The sequence below is a fragment of the Kogia breviceps genome, chromosome 8 (genome assembly GCF_026419965.1).
Source record: "Kogia breviceps isolate mKogBre1 chromosome 8, mKogBre1 haplotype 1, whole genome shotgun sequence".
In the NCBI taxonomy this organism is placed as follows: domain Eukaryota; kingdom Metazoa; phylum Chordata; class Mammalia; order Artiodactyla; family Physeteridae; genus Kogia; species Kogia breviceps.
In genome coordinates, this window is record NC_081317.1 from 90,579,087 (window position 1) to 90,600,413 (window position 21,327).

The 21,327-nt window shown below is 40.8% G+C and overlaps 1 protein-coding gene across 5 annotated transcripts; it reads right to left on the reverse strand.

Annotated features, from left to right (window-relative positions):
- Nucleotides 1-1,158: 1,158 nt before the first annotated feature.
- Nucleotides 1,159-20,847, reverse strand: SLC25A51 (solute carrier family 25 member 51). 5 transcript variants are annotated; one of them, XM_059073275.2, is made up of 3 exons: nt 20,188-20,618; nt 15,836-15,958; nt 1,159-5,938 (listed from the first exon to the last, which is right to left on the reverse strand). In XM_059073275.2, exons 1-3 carry the CDS (start codon nt 20,564-20,566, stop codon nt 5,934-5,936), a joined length of 507 nt encoding a protein of 168 aa, XP_058929258.2. In that variant the 5' UTR covers nt 20,567-20,618; the 3' UTR covers nt 1,159-5,933. The 5 variants fall into 5 exon arrangements, with proteins under 5 accessions (XP_058929258.2, XP_066895843.1, XP_058929259.1 ...); XM_059073277.2 differs by lacking the exon at nt 1,159-5,938 and adding an exon at nt 6,876-7,085 and having other exon boundaries at nt 20,188-20,754; XM_067039742.1 differs by lacking the exons at nt 15,836-15,958; nt 20,188-20,618 and adding an exon at nt 20,768-20,847.
- Nucleotides 20,848-21,327: the final 480 nt, after the last annotated feature.

The following is a 21,327-nucleotide window of genomic DNA, read 5'->3' on the forward strand; positions in this document are numbered from 1 at the left end:
GTCCTTAAAGTGTGAGCTGGCTTCCCCGAGGAAGTGAAGTTTGAGCTGAGATCTGAAGGCCTCAGTGATTGAGTTACTGCGTGAACCAGGGGAGAGAGCAGGGTTCAGTGCAGCGGGACTCCACATGGGTAAGGCTGGGAGGCTACAGAGTACAGAAGTCCCCACAGCAGTGGCTGGGCAGGGCACTTTTAGCTGGAGATGACAGCAAGGGAGACAGGGCCTGGATCATTTCATGTAGAAAAATGATAGGAATATGCAGAATGGATTGAAGGCAGATGAGAATTTTGATAAATCCTATTTTATCCTCAATTTCTACTTCAAAATCACATATACTCATCTGGAGAAAAAGTTCCCTACTGGAAACTAGACACTGAAGGGATTAAGCTGGGACCAGCCTGTTGGAGACTGGGAGGCACTGCAGCTACGCAGACCTCCCTCTGGCCCCTCCCCGTCACACCAAGAGAAATGCTCTCTACTCCCCTCACTCTGCCTACGGGTTACAATGACATTTCATCAGATGATGTGTCAAACCCCTTTCACGAATTCTAGAGTTCAGGATATTCACTTTTCTACTGAATTTCTAAAAAAATTTCTAAAACAGGAGTGTTTTAGAAGCATTATATGGCAACTGCTCCCTTACTCGGTGGACCTCATCAGGCAACCTCAACTATCCCTAGAGTCAGGAAGCACCTTATAATTTAATGTGTAAACCAACAGTGTAGCTAGTGATTTCAGTCTCCTAACAGAAACAAGCAGTATGAAATCAAAAGCAGATATAAAAAACTCAAAAAGCACAAACATCCAGATCCTTTAGCTTGGGGTAAGCATGACCTGAAGGTACATAATTACAACAGAAAGTACTGATATACTGAATTTACCAAAACAGTTTATACTCAGTAGGGAAAAGTTTATTTCATTTGAGAACAACCTTTAAAAAACAAAATGCTTGTAGTTAACCTATCTAGCAAATTAACTTATCTGGAATTCCTCTTGACCAAACACAATGGATAAATGAAGAACTGTTCGACCTACAAAGTTGTCAGGTGAAGTCACTAACAGTCAAAGTAGTGCGCTGAACGTTTTACTGACAAATAGACGAATCTGCCACAGAAAGGCAAGTGCTACTAACCCTAACCCAGCCACGAGAGACCAGAAAAAGGGACTTAGAAAAACTTTATTCCAATCAGAAATACCAAAAGAAACACGTTAACTCTGAAACATTTAACAGATTTCATTCATGTAAACTCATATAGTCACAAAACTCAAAATATCAAATAAAAACAACCACTTTTAATAATGAAACTTTAAAAAAGGAAACATGTAGACTCCTCCACAATTCAGGAGCCATTTAGGCAAGCAAATATTCACTATTAGGCAAAAAGACAGCATTAAAAACTAAAAATCCTCAGATTTAAGGAGAATGCCTATTCAAGTCTTTGATACACATTTATAAGCACGTGAGAAAACAAAGACTATTTTAAAAGAAACCAAGTCTGAGTGCTTACCCTTTCTTTAAATGTGATCTCCCACCTCGCTTCCATCTTGACTGCATGTCCCTCACACGACAGTACTTCATCCACACTGAACAGCGTTGCTCGACATGATTGGCTTACCACGAAGCCGTTCAGTACCACCCATTATCCTCTTATTAAGGTCTGTACAGCCTTATAACTGAGTATCACCACTGTAATCAAGCCGGGGAATTTCAGGTCTCCAAAGATGATTATATATGCACAGTTCTGTCTCATTGCACAGTTCATAATATATAGCAGGTGATTATATAACCAACCATTAAGTAAGATGATTATTGACTATTGAGACAAAAGCATCAACTTTGTCTCCAACCACAAATGAAACAAAGACACATACAGTGGCCACCATACAGCGGTTGTGTTTACTCTGTAGTACAGTCCTGAGGCCTCATACCACTCTAAGGGTGTTAAGTACAGAATCAATAACATATTTCTGGCGGCATCAGAATGACGTATAGGAGGCAAGACCAGAAGTGCCCTGCACTCACGAGCTGTCTGTGTCACGTATGTAATAGCAAGGCCACTTTTAAAGCTTTGCAGATAAAAGTTACTCACTCATGTTTGCCTTTTCAAAACTATTACCATACTAGTTCACACTGAAGGCAAAAACAATAGTTAGAATCTCTTCCTTACTAACACATTTTGACTTCTTTTAAATTTCAGACAAAGCTGTTGGCTACCACAAGTTCTGTTGAGCATTTTGTCAAATTTAAGAAAAGATAGGACAACATAAAACCAACCCTGGTAACGTATTTGCAGTTTGGTCTTCAAAAGCTGTAAAATGTGACAAAGAAATCAAAAAATATAATGAGTTAAAACCATTAAAAAAATATTTGTTTTTAGGGCTTCCCTGGTGGCGCAGTGGTTGAGAATCTGCCTGCTGATGCAGGAGACACAGGTTCGTGCCCTGGTCTGGGAAGATCCCACATGCCGCGGAGCAACTAAGCCCGTGAGCCATGGCCGCTGAGCCTGCGCGTCCGGAGCCTGTGCTCCGCAACGGGAGAGGCCACAACAGTGAGAGGCCCGTATACCGCAAAAAAAAAAAAAAAAAAAAAAAAATATTTGTTTTTAAATGCCACATGTTCGAGATAGCAGAAAAGGAAGCATCCTCCTTCAAATTCTCACTTAGCTTTTATTTCACAAAAGTGCTTTAGAATTTAGATTTCTATCACCTACATGGAGTGTATAGGCAAAAGGAAGCCCCCGTGGAACTGAAGGCCAGGGGAGTCCACTCCCAGGGTCAGGGTGTGACCCCAGGCTAACTCACCGGCCACATGCTGAGCACTCAGACATGCCCAGGAGTGCTGGACACACAAGTGAGCGAGGCGGTCAGGCACCACAGTGCTTTTGCCACTCATTCCTGAAACTCAGCCCACTTGAAATCCTGACTCTATTCCACAGGCCAAAGGATGCTACTCTCATTTATTTGGTGTCAAATTCTTGTTTTCTCAAATCCTTACATCTGCACCTTGGTTTTTTTAGAATTAACTGCCATTTCCAGCACAACGCTGTCAAACAGAGCCTTTGTAAAGCTAGTGAGCTTCATTACTGCCTGGCAAATGCTTGACAATGCCTCTTAATCCTTCACAGCTGGAAGGAGAATGTTCCTGTCGTTTGACCAGCCACCATGCATTGCGAGGTAAACAGCTTTTTTGGACTATCTGTCCAGAAACTGAGTAAACTACCAATTGAGACCTTGACTTTATTTTGGTCAGCATGTGCACATATTCACCATACAATTACCTAGAATGATGAAAGACTGGTAATGAAACCCACGTGCTCTGCTCCATGTCAGATGCTGGAAGGTAATCTTTACTACATGATACTTACAGATGTGGATTTTTAAAAGATCGATAAACCACTTTTCTAGAATGTCTCGTATGTTTTATTAGTTATTCAATTGGTGAATGAGTCACTTTGCCTTATTTATCTGGGAAAAAGTATTTTAAAATATGATTCCTTTGGCAAGTAAGTTTTTGTCTGTTAGGTAAGGGATAAGTATACTATCCACCTATCACCAACTTCTAGAATTTAAAACTAACCCTTCAAATATCTTTATTTAGGTTTTATCCTCTCAAACTTATCCTCTTACTGTTTAAATGATAAAATGGTAAAACTGGATTCCCAAAACATAAAGATCATAAACAGAAGTCTCTATTTCCAAGAGTAAAATAAAAAAGACAGCTTAACTCTGTGGGGTGAAAGCTATCCTGAGTTTTTTTCTCCTTCCCCAGAACACTTAGAAACCAGAAAAAAAATCTGAGGTCCTATTAACAGACTTCCAAAATAAAATTTTATGGAAGCATTTTGTTGTTTTTTTAAAGGGAGTTTCAAGAGAACAGGATACTTGACTAGGACAAACTACTACTTAAAGGAAAAAAATACGAAAACTCCAAAGCTCTTCACTAAGTTGGCAACAACAATTCAAAGAAGCTGAGCTAAACAGAATTGGATCTGTAATGCAATTACAGGTTTCCCCCGCATTCCTGTGGAACTCTTTGTAAGCCGACATGGCCGAGTGAGGAAGCAATCACCTTTTCTTGTAAAAGCAAAAATCATCTTCGTATTTCTTTTTGTTAGTGAAAACAGGTACTAGTGTAGATCTTTTGTAAAAGCAAAGTGGCATAAAGGAAATTCTGGAGAAGTGGGGGGACACCTGTAACATGAACCTTCTTAATGGGATGAAACACCTTTAACAAAATTTAAGTCTCCACATTTTTTGGCAACGAAATAGTGAAATTAATATAGAAATATTTTGGGAAGGTTTAAGGTCATATTGAGAAATACAGAGAAAACTTTCTACCCTAGAAAGCAAAATGGGAGATGTCATTAGTTGCTTTAGTCTACCACGTCTAAAGAGAAATAATTTGGATAATGACCACCCCGACAGGTGCTTAGTTTCAAAACGAATACAAACAATTTACATGAAAAACCTACACATAATAAGCTGTTTTTCTTCTCTCTTCTGCTCCTTTGTCCTACCATGTATATGTTTAAGTTAACAAAAACTACCCTTGTAACTCCTCCTAAAAGCAGAGAAGAAATGGAGTAATAGAAGTAAGCCTGAGAAATCATGGGACCCTAAGATCCTTTCCTCTGGCTGGTCATGGCCACTTATGCTTCAATACAGAAGACTTTTGGAAAAAAGAATCATGTATCTTGGCTGTTAGTTTCCTTGTCAAAAGCCATCAGATAGACAGATATTAACCAGGCAATTAGCTTAAAGTTCTCAGATAATGTTTTAAAAAAATACAAACAGAAGACCCTTCCCCAAAGAAACCCCCAAAACCTTAAAATTTCCTACTGAAACCTTTTATTCTGAATTTGTTGGTGCTTAAGAAAAACAGCTTTGCCCGTAATTCATTGTGCCCTGGACTTACGACACCAACTTGTATTTGGCCAATTAGAAACAAGGCCAAACTGCATTCTTCTTAGGTCTATTCAAGTTGATTAATGGCACTTAACTGATTTCTTTCATATAATCTTTAACAAGAACTCATAAGTCGCATTAATTATGCCCCAAGAGATGAGGGACCGATGGTAATTCAGATGGGCACCTCTGAAAAGATTTGTCAGTTTCCTGTCCCGTTCTAGCCAGATTTTTTGGAAAACCTTAGGGAAAGACTGAAATTCCCCACCAATCTGAGATTGCATGCGAGTTTTTACAACATTAACTGGAAAAAACAAGATCCCCAACATGGCACCCAACAGGCCCCCGCAGATAAAATCATTGACCAAATGAGCACTGTGGGTTGTTGCCGTAGGCAGGTGCTCCTTGATGGGACCGCGAAGGCCAAAAAAAAGGACATTGCTGAATCCGTTACGGAAAAGAACAGGCACCAAGCCTCGATAATATTCTCTAATTCCATGGCATTTCAGTGCTTTGAAAGCCTGATAAGTGTTTGTAAATTTGTCATGATGCTTGTGGTCTTGAAGCAATGTTTGAACTCTTTCCAATGGAGTGAAAATTGCTTCTGTCGTTCCTGCAAGTACTGCGGCCAGGCTACGGGTTGCAAACTCTGGGGTACTGATATGCTTACGGAGAAGGCAAGATAAATCCTCATACAGACCAAACATAAGTGCCAGTGTAGTCGTCTTCTGCATTAAAGGGGGAAGGATTCCACGATACAAGTTTCGAAATCCATCCCTCCTCAACTGAAGTACTGCATCCCGGGTTTTGATTCCATACAGCTGTTGCCGGAAGAGGACCTTCTGAATGGGAAATGTGATGGCTATATTGTTGAAAGCCGCGCAGCAGCCACACAAGTAATGCTTCATTTCACTAACATTTGCAATATGAGGTGCTATATCTTGCTTTGAAGACGTTAGGATTGGTGGCCTCTTTTCATGAGCTTCTGAATCCATCGTGTTGCTTAAGATCTTCTTCGGGAAGGATTTTTTTTAACCTACAAATAATAAAACGATAATAGGTAAACCTTTAATATACAGTGCTAAACATATGAAAATTTCCCCTAATCCTTCCTCCAATTCCTGGACTCTATTACATTTTTTCCTTTTAAACTAGATCACTGTTTCTTCAAGTATTTTTTTGGAGGGCCCTGAGGCCCTTTCGGCAGCCCAGGAGGTCCTCCCCTTTCCAACTACATATCCACGTGAGGCTGGATTTTCTGCATATATTTCAACTAAAACAATTTATCACAACAGAACAAATGCAGAGGTAGATATGAGACTCCACCACCAACCTTTTAAGTCAGACATTAAACAGACTTACAAAACTGTAAAACATACTTATTAATTTTTTAGGGGGGAAATAATTATTTTTCATGAAAATGTGATTATATTAACATGTAATGGGTTTATCATTGTTTAAGTGAATTAATAAATATTTTACAATTTAGTTTTTATTTCTAAGACCCTGAATATTAATCCATACAAATAAAGGCTCTTTGGGGTCCACAAAAATTTTTTAAGTGTAAAGCGGTCCTGAGACCAAAAAATATGAGAACCACTGGATTGGTTCATATGTAATGCCTACACTACATAATGGTACATGCTATTAACCTTCTGAAACAAAGTCCTCTCATGAGAAATAAAATAGCAAGCCATACATTCAGTCATTCTGTTCACTAACACTTACTTAGTATCTACTGTAAACTAGGTCCTCTGCTAAGTGCTAGAGATTCAAAGACAAGGAACTTGCAATCTAACAGAAGGCTCTGCCAAGGTATACAATCACTCCACAGTGTAATATCTTCTATGATAAATATATACTATGGGAACATAGGTAAGGGACAGTGAGCATATACTTTGTGAGGTGGAGGGTGGGAGAACAGGGTCAAGGAAGGCCTGCAGGTATATACTGAGTGCAATTTTCACATATTTAATTCTCAAAACAACTCCATAAACATTACTTTCCCAGTTTTACAAATGGAAAAACCAATACTCATCTTCATCCAAGGTAGTTAGTAACTGGTGGAGCTGGCATCTTGAAATGAAGTCTGCCTCCAGAGTTCATGTTCCTGCTGTCATACCACAGATGGCAATGACTTTGGGAGGCTGCCCTGGGACAAAGAGTGGCCGTACCAGACCATGCTGAAAAAGATTTGAAGCCTAAATAGGCTTAGCCCACTGAGTGGAATGAAGGCAAAGTCCTACCCCTAGAATACACCTGCTTTTTAAAATGGCAAGATCATTCCTTGCCAGCCATCTATAACCTGATTAAAAACAAGCAAAGGACTTAACAGACACTTCTTCAAAGAAGATGTACAAGTGGCCAACGGACATATGAAAAGATGCTCAACATCACTTATTATCAGAGAAATGCAAATGAAAACCTCATACCCATTAGGACAGCTACTATTAAAAAAAAAAAAAAAAAGAAAATAACAAGTGTTAGTGGGGATGTAAAATAGTGCAACCACTATGGAAAAACAGTATGGCAGTTCTTCAAAAAATTAAAAATAGAACTACCATCTGATATCATCACCAATCCCACTTCTGGGTATATATCCAAAAGAATTTATTGTGGGGTCTACAAGAGATATTTGCACATCCAGGTTCACAGCAGAACTATTCACAAATAGCCAAGAGGTGAAAGCACCCCAAGTGTCCACTGATGAACGAATGGATAAACAAAACATGGTATGTATGTACAACAGAATATTATGTGGCCTTAAAAAGGAAGGAAATCCTGTCACATGCTACAACATGGATGAACCTTGAGGACAAGTGAAATAAGCCAGTCATAAAATGGCAAATACGGTGTAATTCCACTTATATGAGGTACCTAAAGTAGTCAAATTCAGAGATGAATAGTGGTTATCATGGGTTGGGGGAGGTGGGAACAGAGTTATTGTTTAATGGGTATAGTTTCAGTTCTGCAAGATGAAAAATTTCCGGAGATCTGTTTTATAACAATGTAATTATACTTAATGTTACTGAACTTACACTTAAAATTGGTTAAGATGGTAAATCTTATGATTTTTTATTTTTTATTTATTTTTATTAATTTTTTTTTGGCTGTGTTGGGTCTTCATTGTTGCACGCAGACATTTCCTAGTTCCAGTGAGCGGGGGCTACTCTTTGTTGTGATGCGCGGGCTTCTCATTGTGGTGGTTTCTTTTGTCGTGGAGCACGGCCTCTAGGGCATGCGGGCTTCAGTAGTTGTGGTGCTTGGGATCAGTAGTTGTGCCTCACGGGCTGTAGGGCGCAGGCTCAGTAGTTGTGGCGCATGGGCTTAGTTGCTTCACGGCATGTGGGATCTTCCCAGCCCAGGGCTCGAACCCCTGTCCCCTGCATTGGCAGCCGGACTCCCAACCACTGCGTCACCAGGAAAGTCCCTAATTTTTTTTTTTTTTAACCACAGTTTCAATTATAAATAAATAAGAACAAAATAAGTCAGGTAAACCATCTAGCTCTTTGACTTATGACAAAAACAAACAAAAAACAAGTTCCTATTTTTCCCCCTCCCCATACCCTCTCCATACACACACGCTGCTGTAAACTGCTAAGCATCAGGACAAAAGGTGTTAAAGAGAAATGTCATCATGTGAAGGTAGAGTGAGGCACATAATCAGAAAGCATCAGTTCTTGAGGAGCTTATATATGCAGGAGCCACAGACACGTAACATAAAATATGGAGCACACATACACGACTCTAATTTTCCTTCTAGAAATATAGTCTAGGGAAATAATTATTAACAAGAGAGGTACACAAAGACTCAACTATAGGACAATTACAATGCTCTTAACAGAAATACGGAGTAAAAATTAAATGCACAACAGTAAGGGACACACTGCATACATGAAGATGTAGCCACCTGATAGGATGTCATATAGGTACTAAAAATAAAACAGAATTTATATTTAAGGTTCAGTATATTAATTTTGAATTTTTAATGGTATTAATGAAGTTTCAGATAGCAGTGAGTCCTTTTTTTGATCAATAAAGTGTTACGGAAGAAAAAATAAAGAATATTTTTATTGACATGGCACAATTCTGTTTTTATCAATATACATATAGAAAAGCCAAAATAAGTAGTTTACATTTTCTAATTTCATAATAATGCTGTATTTTTCTTTTCTATATTCTTCAAGTTGAATTTGTCTCAATTTACTCTTTTCAAAAGTTGGAGACTGACAAAACTAAGGTCTAATCAGGACAAGGCCAACAGTGACAGAAGGATGTGACAAAGTTCCCAAGTGAACAAAGGCAAATTGCTGTACCTCTCTGAGGCTGCTTCCACAGTTATAACGGGCCAATGCCACCCACCCTGCACACTGGGGCAGAAGTCAGCTGAAGAGTACAGTGCACCAGGTCCCACTGCTGTTCTGGGGACACAGTGAGCACTGTACTGTTTGTTGTATTTGCTTCATTCAGACTTACAGCATAACATTATCAAGAAGACTTTCATTTACTTTTGTTGGGAATTTCTTCTTCTTTGCCTGCTTTTATGCTGGCCTCCTCAGTATACTAAGAGATTTTAATTCAACCAACTTATTCAACTCCTGTAATGTTCAGAGATTAGAGATAAAAGGATGCTGGCCTCGGGAGATATGACATGCAAACAACTGGACCACAGTGTGGTAAATGCAACCACAGAAATATATAGAAGGTATAAAGGCTCCACAGAGGAAGGGGTCATTAATTAGCTGTCTGGAGGGAAAAACCGGGGGGTCTGTGACCTCTGGGCAGGGCTCTGAAAGGTGAATAGCTCTCTGGATGTACCTAAGGGTGAGGCACATTTTAGCCAAAGGCAGCACAGGCTAAGGTGTAGGCCCCGTGTCAAAGGAGCAGCAGCATTCACGTTCCTGAGGAGGGTGTCTGGCTGGAGCTTAATGTGGGTGCAAGATGGATGGGTGGCAGACGATGGAAAAGCAGGCTAGAACCTGCATTACCAGAGACCCTCAGGATGATCCCAAGACCCTCTGATGCTACTATGTACTATTTTTTTCCTTTCTCACGTGAAGCTAATAGAAACAAATTATTTTCCTTAAGCATGTTACACCTAGATCTGTGTGCCCTTCTCCCAAAGACAGACTATATTAAGAAGAAAATGTAACATCTGTACACTCTAGCCCAATGCCTCTTTGTTTGTAGTCGGAGCTGGCTTGCTATCACATTTCTATTAGAAAAGATAAACATGCCTTCAGTTGAGAAGAATTATGCCTGGAAACCACTGCAGGCCTGAAGTCTGCCATAAGGAAGGTAATAAAAGGGGTCAGGAATCTTCTCCCTGCTGTCACCTGGTCACACCTGTAGAACTAAACAGCACCAGAGCCCCAAGCTTTCACTGCCCACCCCCAACACCAGGGCAGCCACACTACCCCTGGGCACCAAAACTCTGTGTTCATTTGAATAAACCTCACCTTTGGCAGAGGCTGGAGGAGTGGGACTTGTCTCTAAGTGTTGCTTAGCACTATCATGATGGGGAATAAAGGGACAGTAAAAAACTGTCCCCTGACATTCTAAAAATTTGTTCCAATGCAATTTAAATAATCAAAGGAAGGCCCAGCTCAGAGAGAGGAATTATTTCTAACTTTGGCAGGTATTAAAGCAGTTAGATTACGAAGTCACCAATATGCTTCACCAAGAGGCCAGAATCCTTGCAGCTGGGCTGCTCGTAGATCCAATAAAACAACAAATGAATCATTTAAACAAAAATTCACAAAAGAAATGTATATTACTTTAGAAAAAGTTACACATTAAAAATACATTTAATAGAGCAGGACTTCCCTGGTGGCGTAGTGGTTAAGAATCTGCCTGCCGATGCAGGGGACACGGGTTCGTGCCCCGGTCTGGGAAGATCCCACAGGCCACGGAGCGGCTGGGCCTGTGAGCCATGGCTGCTGAGCTTGCGCGTCCAGAGCCTGTGCTCCTCAACGGGAGGGGTCACAGCAGTGAGAGGCCCGCGTACCGTAAAAAAAAAAAAAAAAAAAAAAAAAAAAAAAAAAAAAAAGAATCTGCCTGCCATTCCCTGGTGGCGCAGTGGTTAAGAATCCACCTGCCAATGCAGGAGACATGGGTTTGAGCCCTGGTCCGGGAAGATCTCACATGCCGCAGAGCAACTAAGCCTGTGTGCCACAACTACTGAGCCCGCGAGCCACAACTACTGAGCCCGTGTGCCTCAACTACTGAAGCCCACACGCCTAGAGCCCATGCTCCCAACGAGAAGCCACGACAATGAGAAGCCTGTGCACCACAACGAAGAGTAGCCCGCACTCGCAGCAACAAGAGAAAAGCCCGTGTGCAGCAACGAAGACCCAACGCAGCCAAAAATAAAATAAATAAAATAAAATAAAATAATTTATATTAAAAAAGAATCCGCCTACCAATGCAGGGGACATGGGTTTGACCTCTGGTCCAGGAAGATCCTACACGCCATGGAGTAACTAAGCCCACGCACCTAGAGCCCATGCTCTGCAACAAGAGAAGCCACCGCAATGAGAAGCCCTCGAACTGCAATGAAGAGTAGCCCCTGCTCGCTGCAACTAGAGAAAGCCCGTGCACAGCAGCAAAGACCCAACGCAGCCAAAAATAAATACATTTTTTTTAAAAATGAAAGAATGCTGTTTGCAGCAATGTGGACGACCCTAGAGATTATCATACTAAGTGAAGCAAGTCAGAAAGAGAAAGACAAATACCATTTGATATCACTTATATGTGGAATCTAAGATATGATACAAATGAACTTATCTACCAAATAGAAACAGACTCACAGACATAGAGAACAGACTTATGGCTGCCAAGGGGAAGTGGGTTGGGAGAGGGATGGAGTGGGTGTTTAGGATTAGCAGATGCATATTATTATATAGAGAATGGATAAACAACAAGGTCCTACTCTATGGCGCAGGGAACTATATTCAATATCCTGTGATAAACCATAATGGAAAAAAATATGAAAAAGAATGCATATATATATATATATATATATATATATATATATAACTGAATCACTATGCTGTACAGCAGAAATTAACACAACACTGTAAATCAACCATGCTTCAATAAAACTAAAAAAAGACATTTTAAAAAGATGTATATTTTTTTAAGAGAAAAATAAAATTGTAAATTAATTAAATACACATACATCCTCTCCTCCAGGCTCACTGTCCCAAACCAGGTCCTCTTCATCTCCTGCCTGACTACTGCCCAAAGGCTCCTTACTAGTAAGTCTGACTCTAGTCACACACTCCATCCCATCCCCACCAACCTATCCATCATTTAAAAAATACACAAAAAGAACACACTACTAAGTGAAAAAGGTGTACAACAATGTGCTTAAAAACCTGCTAACAACAGCAGATATCACAATGTTTTGAATGGTTATGCAGTATTCTACTGAATGGATATATTACATGTAATTTACTCTATCTCCTATTTATGCTCACTGTTTTTGTTTTTTCCTTTTAAACAATGCTGCAATGGGCAACTCTGTACCTATACGTGGTGAACTCTCACAAGTTTATCTGTAGGGTAAATCTTTAGAATGGACTGCTGGCTCAAACAGTAATATATATTTTTTTAATTTAATTTTTAAATTTTTGGCTGCATTGGGTCTTCATTGCTGCATGCGGGCCTTCTCTAGTTGCGGCAAGTGGGGGCTACTCTTCGATGCGGTGTGCGGGCTTCTCACTGAAGTGGCTTCTCTTGTTGTGGAGCGTGGGCTCTAGGCACACAGGCTTCACTAGTTGTGGCACACGGGCTCAGTAGTTGTGGCTCACAGGCTTAGCTGCTCCGCGGCATGTGGGAACTTCCTGGACCAGGGCTTGAACCTGTGTCCTCTGCATTGGCAGGAGGATTCTTAACCACTGCAGCACCAGGGAAGCCCAGGAATACATTAATTTGATAGCTACGGCCAATTGCCGCCAGAAAACTTACTGTGATTTATATTTCCATTAAGTGTATGCCAGTCTCAGTTGCCCTACCATTTCCAGCACCAGGTATTAAACAGTAATTTCTGGGGCTTCCCTGGTGGCAAGTGGTTAAGAATCTGCCTGCAGGGCTTCCCTGGTGGCGCAGTGGTTGAGAGTCCGCCTGCCGATGCAGGGGACACAGGTTCATGCCCCAGTCTGGGAAGATCCCACATGCCATGGAGCGGCTGGGCCTGTGAGCCATGGCCACTGAGCCTGCGCATGTGGAGCCTGTGCTCTGCAACGGGAGAGGCCACAACAGTGAGAGGCCCACGTACCAGGAAAAAAAAAAAAAAAAAAAAAAAAAAAAAACTGCCTGCAAATGTGGGGGACATGGATTCGAGCCCTAGCCCGGGAAGATCCCACATGCCACGGAGCAACTAAGCCGTGTGCACCACAACTACTGAGCCTGCGCTCTGGAGCCCCCAAGCCATAACTGCTGAAGCTCGTGCACCTAGAGACTGTGCTCCACAACAAGAGAAGCCACCACAGTGAGAGGCCCATGTACCGCAGCGAAGAGTGGCCCCCACTTGCCACAACTGTAGAAAGCCCAGGCGCAGCAATGAAGACCCAACGCAGACATACATACATAAATACATAAAATTCAGCATTTTTCATTTTTATTGACCGTCTGAATTTTAGTACTGTAAAATTTCACAATATCCATTTTTCTGTAGGCACTTTGTTTTTTTCCTTGTTGATTTGGAAAATTCCTTTGTGCATGAAGAAAATCAATCCTAGTTATATTATTCAAGTTGTGGCATATACTTTCCCTACTTTGTATCATTTTTGTGATGCTGAAGTTCCTAATATGGATATGAAATCTATTGATGTTGGCTTCTAGGTTTTGTGTCCTTCATGGAAGGCCTTCATTATTCTAAAATTATAAACAAGTAATCCTTGCTTCCTTCTACAACTTCTATGGTTTCATTTACCATCTGTATTTTAATTTCTCTGGAATTTCAGTATAAGGAATGAAGCAAAGATAAGAGATTGCCTAGAAACTGACTGATGAGCCTTCTTTTCCTCAGTGGTTAGCATCATCTATACTCACAATACTCATCATCATCAATACTCACAAGCATCTGCATTTATTTCTGCACTCCACTCTGTTCCACAATAGCCTTGTATTTCTTCTCTAGGTCCAACTGATTTTAACCTGCTGTAGCATCAGAATAGATTTCATCAACTAGTAGGGCTTTCCCTTTTACTCTTGTCAGAATCATCAGTTTTCCGGGCTCTTACACTTTTCCAGGTAAATTTTAGTGTATTTTTGTCATATTCCTCCCCAAAATCTTGGTATTTTATAGCAGAAGTTGACTTTATAAATTTAAAGTACTGTCACTTTTTCAAAATTGAACCTTAAAAAAAAAACTGTACCTTACTTTACAAGGATGTGATATCTTCCTGTTTGTTTCTTTTTACAAACCTTAGCATTTAAAATTTTTTTCATATAGACCTTGAAAGGTATTTTACCTTTTCAGTCCCTATTATGAAAGGGTTATTTTCTTCCAATTAATTTTCTAACTGCTTTTTGTCTGCATATGAAAAAGCTACCAATTCCTGTGTATTAAAGTTAGAAGCAGCCAATAGTCCTCTATTTCTCAGTTTTTTCGTGGATTTGCTTGTTTCTACTATATATCACAAATAATTTTGCCTTCTCCTTTATAGTATGCATCTTTCTTATTGGATTGGCATATACCTCCTGAACATAATTAAATTATGGTAATAGTAAACATCCTTATACTTTGACATCTGTGACAACTCCACAGGGATTAACTGTGAAGCATGACACTGGCTTTTGGTTTGAGGAGGAAGTTCTTGTCATCTGAGTGTTCATAATCCAAGTCATAGCAGTTTCAAGTTTACAGAGGAAAACAAGTCATCACGACACAAAAATATTCACTGATCAATTGGCCCATATAAAATTTGTTCCCTCTCAAGTAATATTCCGTTTGCCATCTATCCCTGCCCATCTTTAGGATTGTTCTGCAAACATGAAGTGGAGCATGTCTTCCCAGTACCATCATACAATTTCATCTGACAAATTACACTATAACTCCCAAAACTTCATTCTACATTCATTCTAAGAATCAGTATATCTGCAATTATAATTGAAGCCCCTGCCCCGTTATTTACTAGGAAATTGTGTTTCCCATTAAAAATGGATTCCATTTTTCTAGTACTAATGGTCAACTGATAATAAGCGTCTCTTAGATTTCCAAACACGGGAGGGATATACATTGATTCCTGTTTTACTACCACCTCCACCCCCTTCCACTGCCACTAAGTCAGTAATCTATCTTGAACTTTGGTCAGATGCTTTTAGGAAGCTACTGAGAAGATCATACGGATACTGGAAACAGAGCCAGTGTAACATTTTAACAGACACAGTTAATTGCCTGGGTTCAAATTCTGGCTCCACTACAAATCTATTGTGTGACCTTCAGCAAGTCACTCAATTTCTCTGTGGCTTAGTTTCCTCCTTTATAAAATAAGAATGTTACCTACCTCATAGGCTGGCCAATTAACTAAATTAATACATGTGAAGCACCCAGGAAAGTAGCACAGTAGGTGGCTCAACAAGGATAAACTATTATTATTGTTCTTTTCTGATGTATTTATTTGGTGTATACATTAGTGTATCTCTCGCCCTTGCAATATGGAGGTGAATCCTACTTGGCCACTGTGAAATATTCCTATAATGTATCACTAAATACAGTTTGCTAACATTTTATTTTAAAATTTTAAAATTTCACATCACTATTCATAACATACCAAGTTTCCAATTTCAGTACTATCTTCATGTCAAGTTCAGGTGTCAATGTTCCACTGGCTTTGTAAAAGAAATCTGTCAGTTTTCCTTCTTTAAGCTGGTGAACAATTTAAATCTTATAATTATCTTTTTCTTGAAAGTTAAAAGAATTCACCTGAAACACCATCTGGCACTGGTGTTTTGGGGGATGGTAGCTTTTTGATAACTTTCTCAATTTCTTCCATTGTTAGGTCTGTTAAGTTCTCTCTTCTGGAGTCAACTTTGATAACTGGATTTCCTTTAAAAAAAAAAAAAAGTCTGGTTTATTTATATAGTCTTATAAAGCACTTGCTGTTTTAAAAAACCACTTCTAATCTTGTGTGCCTATATTCCCTTTTTTTCTTGAACAGGGTAGTCAGTTTACCTAATTCACATTCCTCTCATCCCAGCAAAAAACCAGTTCTTAAATTTACCAACTATTTTTCAGTTTTTAAATTTGTTTCTCCTCTTTATCGTCTCATTTCTCCTGCTTTGTCTGGGTTTATTTTCTTCTAATTTACTGAAGGGAAATTTCTTATTTTTATTTCGTTGTTTCATAATTTGAGTGTTTAAGGCTATGTATTTTGCTTTAAGCAAAACCTTGGCTATGACTTTTTAAGACATTCCATGGAGAGTTTTGGTCTAACTGGCAGTCACCTTACCATCTGTACCATCTTGTGTTTCTTCATCACAGTGGCTTTGACCTGGGGTGATATGCAGCCTTTCTAGAGTCCAAGCCTGTTTAGGCTTCATGCATAGCAGCATATCCTTAATTTATGCTCAGGAGAAGAGCATCTTTCTCGTGGCCCACAGGAAATATCCTGCAGGGATGGACCCTGATATCTGGCAACTAGCCTCCAGTCTTAAAAGGTTGGATGACAAATACACCTTAAGGTTGACCTTCATCAGTGGCAGAACAAAGCAGCAGCAGGCAGCCAAGTTCACCAAGTCCATTGCTAAGTTTTTTGACCACAGCAGGACACCGGTCATGGATACATGCGAGCTTGAAGTATCCAGGCTCCATAATAGTCTCACCCCAGAAAGAAAAATAAAATAGCCACTTCTAAAAGCAGCCATCTTTCTGCTGGATCATGCTGAAATACGGGGTGAGGGGGAAAGAAACTGAGATCTTGACTTTTTTAAAGCTGGGTCAACTGAAAATATATTCAGCCACCCAGAGTATAGATTCTGTGTTAGCCTCCTTTACAGATAAGCTAGCCACCTTATCAATTTCTGACCAAAGGGTTATAAATGAAAGTGGTTGGTAGCTTATGTTAAAGTGAATGTGCCTCTTGCTGTGCCTCCTTACTACTGGCTGGAATGTTGACATAATGGTAGGAGCTCCAGCAATATTTAAGAACATACAGATGAAAGCTACATAAAATAATGATGAAGTCAAAATTTGGAAGAAGTTTGGGTCCCTGATTACTTCATTGAACTGTCATACCAAGACTGGGCTCTTCCTTGGGTGAAAAGAAATATAAGACAAAACTTGTGTGCTTGAGCCACTTAAATTTGAATGTTTTGTAACATTGGGGTGAACTTAATTTTCTCTGATATAATAATAATGGTAACTGTATTTTTTAAAATTTCATTTGATTTAGCTACCCATTTGTCACTTTCCTCCCCATACAATTATCTATCTATTCAAAAGAACTCAATGCAGTGTGGTAGGATATTATTATAAAACATCAAAATTACATAAAAATAAGAATATCTGCCTCCTTTCCCTGTCTCCCATAATACTTTCATCTAAACCCTGAAAGCTTCTTCCCTTCCCAGTCAAAAGGACAAAAGTTACCCAGAGCAAAGCATAAAGGCTACAGAAAGTATTAAGAAAACAAACAAACAAACAGAAGAATTAAATAAAACAGCCACTGGCCAAAGCAGAATTTAGAAATCTTAGAATATGCACACCCCATGTTAATTTTCTTGCTTAGATAAACTGAGTAGAGTGCCTGGGCAGAGGGAAAAAGTTGAGAGAACCATGGGGTAAAAGAGAATGTGCTGGAGAAACTAAGAACCTCTGCCGAAGTTTCAGAAAACTGTTTCTTGATTACCAAAAAGCTAGCTTTTGCCTATGGAATATTAGGTTTCAATTAAAAATAATAATAATAAATAAACAAATAAATAAATAAAATGAAGAAAGAAAGAAATGTTAAAAATGTCCCTGTTTTGTTCTGAACTTTTAGTCCATCCGGGAAAAATAGAATTTTCCAGCACAGATATGAGAAGCTGTAGCTCTGTTATCTAGGTGGGACCTCCCTAACCTGCTGATCCCATTGTTTTGACATGCTTTTCTAGAAAAGCATTTTTCCTAAAAGCTGTATAGACTTCCTCAACACCTGAAGTACTTCATGTAGTATTAGCACTGTGCAAGGAGCATTTGAAGACTCAATTTTTAAACTTGTTAACCTGTTGCTGACTAACTGTGCTAACTCCCCTTTCAACAGCTGTTTCCCTTAATTCAGATACAACTCCTTATGTATGACAGCTGTCCGTCACACACAGCTTTCGTGGGTATGTATAAATCTGACTTAGGGAGAACTGAAAAAACAAACAAACAAACAAAAACCCTACAGCTTTTTAATTTGTTTAAAACACACATTCTGTTACATTTTGTGCTCTTAACCAGTGAAAGGAATCAATGGCATTTTAAGAAAAATTGTGCTGTAAATGCTTGAGAAGTTTGCCAGGGTACAAAGTTTGATAATTATTAATCAATTAGTCTTCTACATCCTTACTTCTTATCATTTCAGGTTCCAGACAGGAGTTTAAACTCTTATCAGTACTATACTTGCCAATCTAAGATTAACCAACATTTAAAAACAATTTAGCATAGAAATACTTTATGTAATGCTTTGCTCCTCTTCAGTTTCAGGACTAAATGTTAAAATCAACAGAAATATCCAGATTTATGTGTTATTATACCATAACACGTTGTGACAACTTATGAATGTTAAAAAGTTTCATTTTTACATACCAAACACATAACAATATATTTTAAATTATAAAGTCACTATCTACCAGCTGTTTAACAATGTATGTTCCTTGATAACACAAACCAAGTTACTTATACACTTGAACAAAATTTTGTCCATGTTCATTTTTAATTTTTACTGGAATGGCACTTGCATTACTTTCCAAAATTTTGCAAATTAAAGTTACTTCAACTAGTTTTGTCATGACTCTTTGGGTCTGTTATTAAACAGATAGAAAATTGTGGCTAACAGAAGTTAGCCAGTCATTTACTGACCGCTGTACTGAACTATTCTAAGAAATTTAAGGAACATTAGTGTACATTTAGGGTCTCAGATTTTTAAAAACAGGCTTGGACATAGGAAAAAGGAATGTAATGAAACCTTTCCAGACTTCACAGATTTAAAGCTTTCCCCCTGATTTTGTCCTACACACCAGGATCGTGTGAATAGGCTCTTAATTTGGCAAGAGAACAAAGGCTAGTGTGCACAGTATTCTGTAGCAATGGACTTTAAAATTTTTCATGTTTATTCTGTGAACATGACTAAATTTCTTGGCTAAACTTTTCACTATATTTAAATTCTTTAACATGGATAATAATTCTTTGCAATTATTGCAAAATTTATCTACCATAACTTTACATTTGTTTGCTACCTAAAACGTTCAACCTATGTCAACATTAGGAAGCAATTAAGCTGACTTTTAAGCAACTCCAAGTGTCAATCAAATTTCTGTGGCATAAGAAAACAGTGTAAAGTCTAAATGCTCACTGTAATTTATAGCCCACGTGGATGAGACCGAGATGTGATCCATCACAAAGGTCTCTGTGCAAAAACTGGGGCGAAAGCAACTGTAATTCTCGGATGTTAACTCCCACAAGTCAGCAGATCTGAGTCAGCATTCAGGACAAGATTAAACTGGGTTCTAGTCCTAGTTAGGACACTATCTTGCTAAATGCAAAGCAATGTTCACAATTTAAAAATCCATTTCTCTGGGCTTACTTTAATCCACCAAAGGAGAGACCAGACAAGTCCCCTCCTCTTAAAGGTAACAGTTTGTGATCTTTCCCGGAGATGCACTCAAGGTGACTCCAGATCCAAAGCGCCTGACCTGTGCCCTGGAACCACTAGCGGACCTGACCGGTCCTAGCACCTTTTGATTTTATGGAATCCTTTCGAAACAAGGTCAGAGGAAGCTCAGACTAGCAAGGGCACTACACAGTTATTTAAGGTTTTGTTTCACAGCTTGCAGGTAGAGAAACAGAAGGTGGGGATTAAGACCAGCCGAATACAGCTCTAAGGAGCAAAAAAAAAAAAAGGTAAATATAGCTGAGGCATCGACAAGCTCCACCTAGATAAGCTTAACACTAAATAATTGGTACAGAGATTTTCAATTAACAACAATGCCCCCCGCATCTCCAAAAAAAGCACTGTACCACCGAGTTTCCCACAACGCGAAGCAACATGGTGTCGCAGAATAACCATTGTCTGGCTGTGTGGCTGAACTTACCGCTCTCCAGGCGTCCATTTCCCCGGTCTGTGCTAAGGGGCGGGGGAGGGTGGCGGACGGGGTCGACCAGGCCCCTTCCGTCCCGGACATTCAACGGAGCCAGGGGTCCCGGAATCCCAGACCCTGAGGGGGCAGGCGCCCTCCCGCGGTCCCAACGCCGCTCTCCTGGGCCGCGGGCAAAGCCCGGCCCCTCCCCGCCCCGCTCTCGATGCGCGCCGGGAGGCACCTTCCTTCCCAGGGCGCGCCCAAATGAACGCACTGCCTCCTCCGCCGGAAAGGCTCGTTCCGGCAGTCGGACGGCGCTCCCGGCCCAGCGAAGCCCGGGAGCGGGCGGCAGAGCTGGGAGGCACGAGCTGGGCCCTGCGGCTGCAGGTCCCATCTGGGATGGCGCGCGCGGGAACGGCGGGGCGCACCGGGGGGGCGCACTGCGAGCGTGCAGAGGTGGCGGGGGTGAGTCCTCAACAGCCGCGCCAGAGGACCGTGCAGGCGGCCTGCTCAGACCCTCCTTCGTGCTTCCACTCACTCCACGCGGAGGCCGGGGGAGCCCTGTGGTCTCCTCTCGGCCGCTTTCTGTACTCACCCATTGCCGCGGGTGCCCGGCTCCACGCCCGGTAGCAGCCAGCCTGCAGGTTGGCGAGCTCGCGAGCCCGCGAGCCACCGAGCCAGCGCAGGCGCAGACCTTGACCGACTCGAGCTCAGGGCGGAGCGTGACGCACTCTATGCTGCCGTGCCTGGTCACGTGAGGGAGACGCCGCCGCACCGCCTCTCTCTAAACCCGCGGAGGGTCGAGTGACGCCGGCCAACTCCTGGCAGCGGTTCGTGCGGCAGGGCAGGTGTAGGATCACCAATCACACCTATTGTCAGGCTTTCGGGTTCCGCTTGCTGGAATGCCGTTATGTTTGGTGCCGTACGGTGGCCTTGCCGTGCCACAAACAGCCAACGCGTTCTCTAGTGCGCAGCCTGCGGGAGGATCACTGGGAAGTGATAGTGTGGGTGGCAAGCGGACGTGCGCCTAGGCCTTGAAAGTCCCCGCCTCACTTCCCTTTGTATCCTTGGTTAGATTTCATCAAACCCTCGGGGCGGCCTTGTGTCAGCTACTGATACTGCAGTTCACAGAACACCTGTGTGTGCTTTAGAATA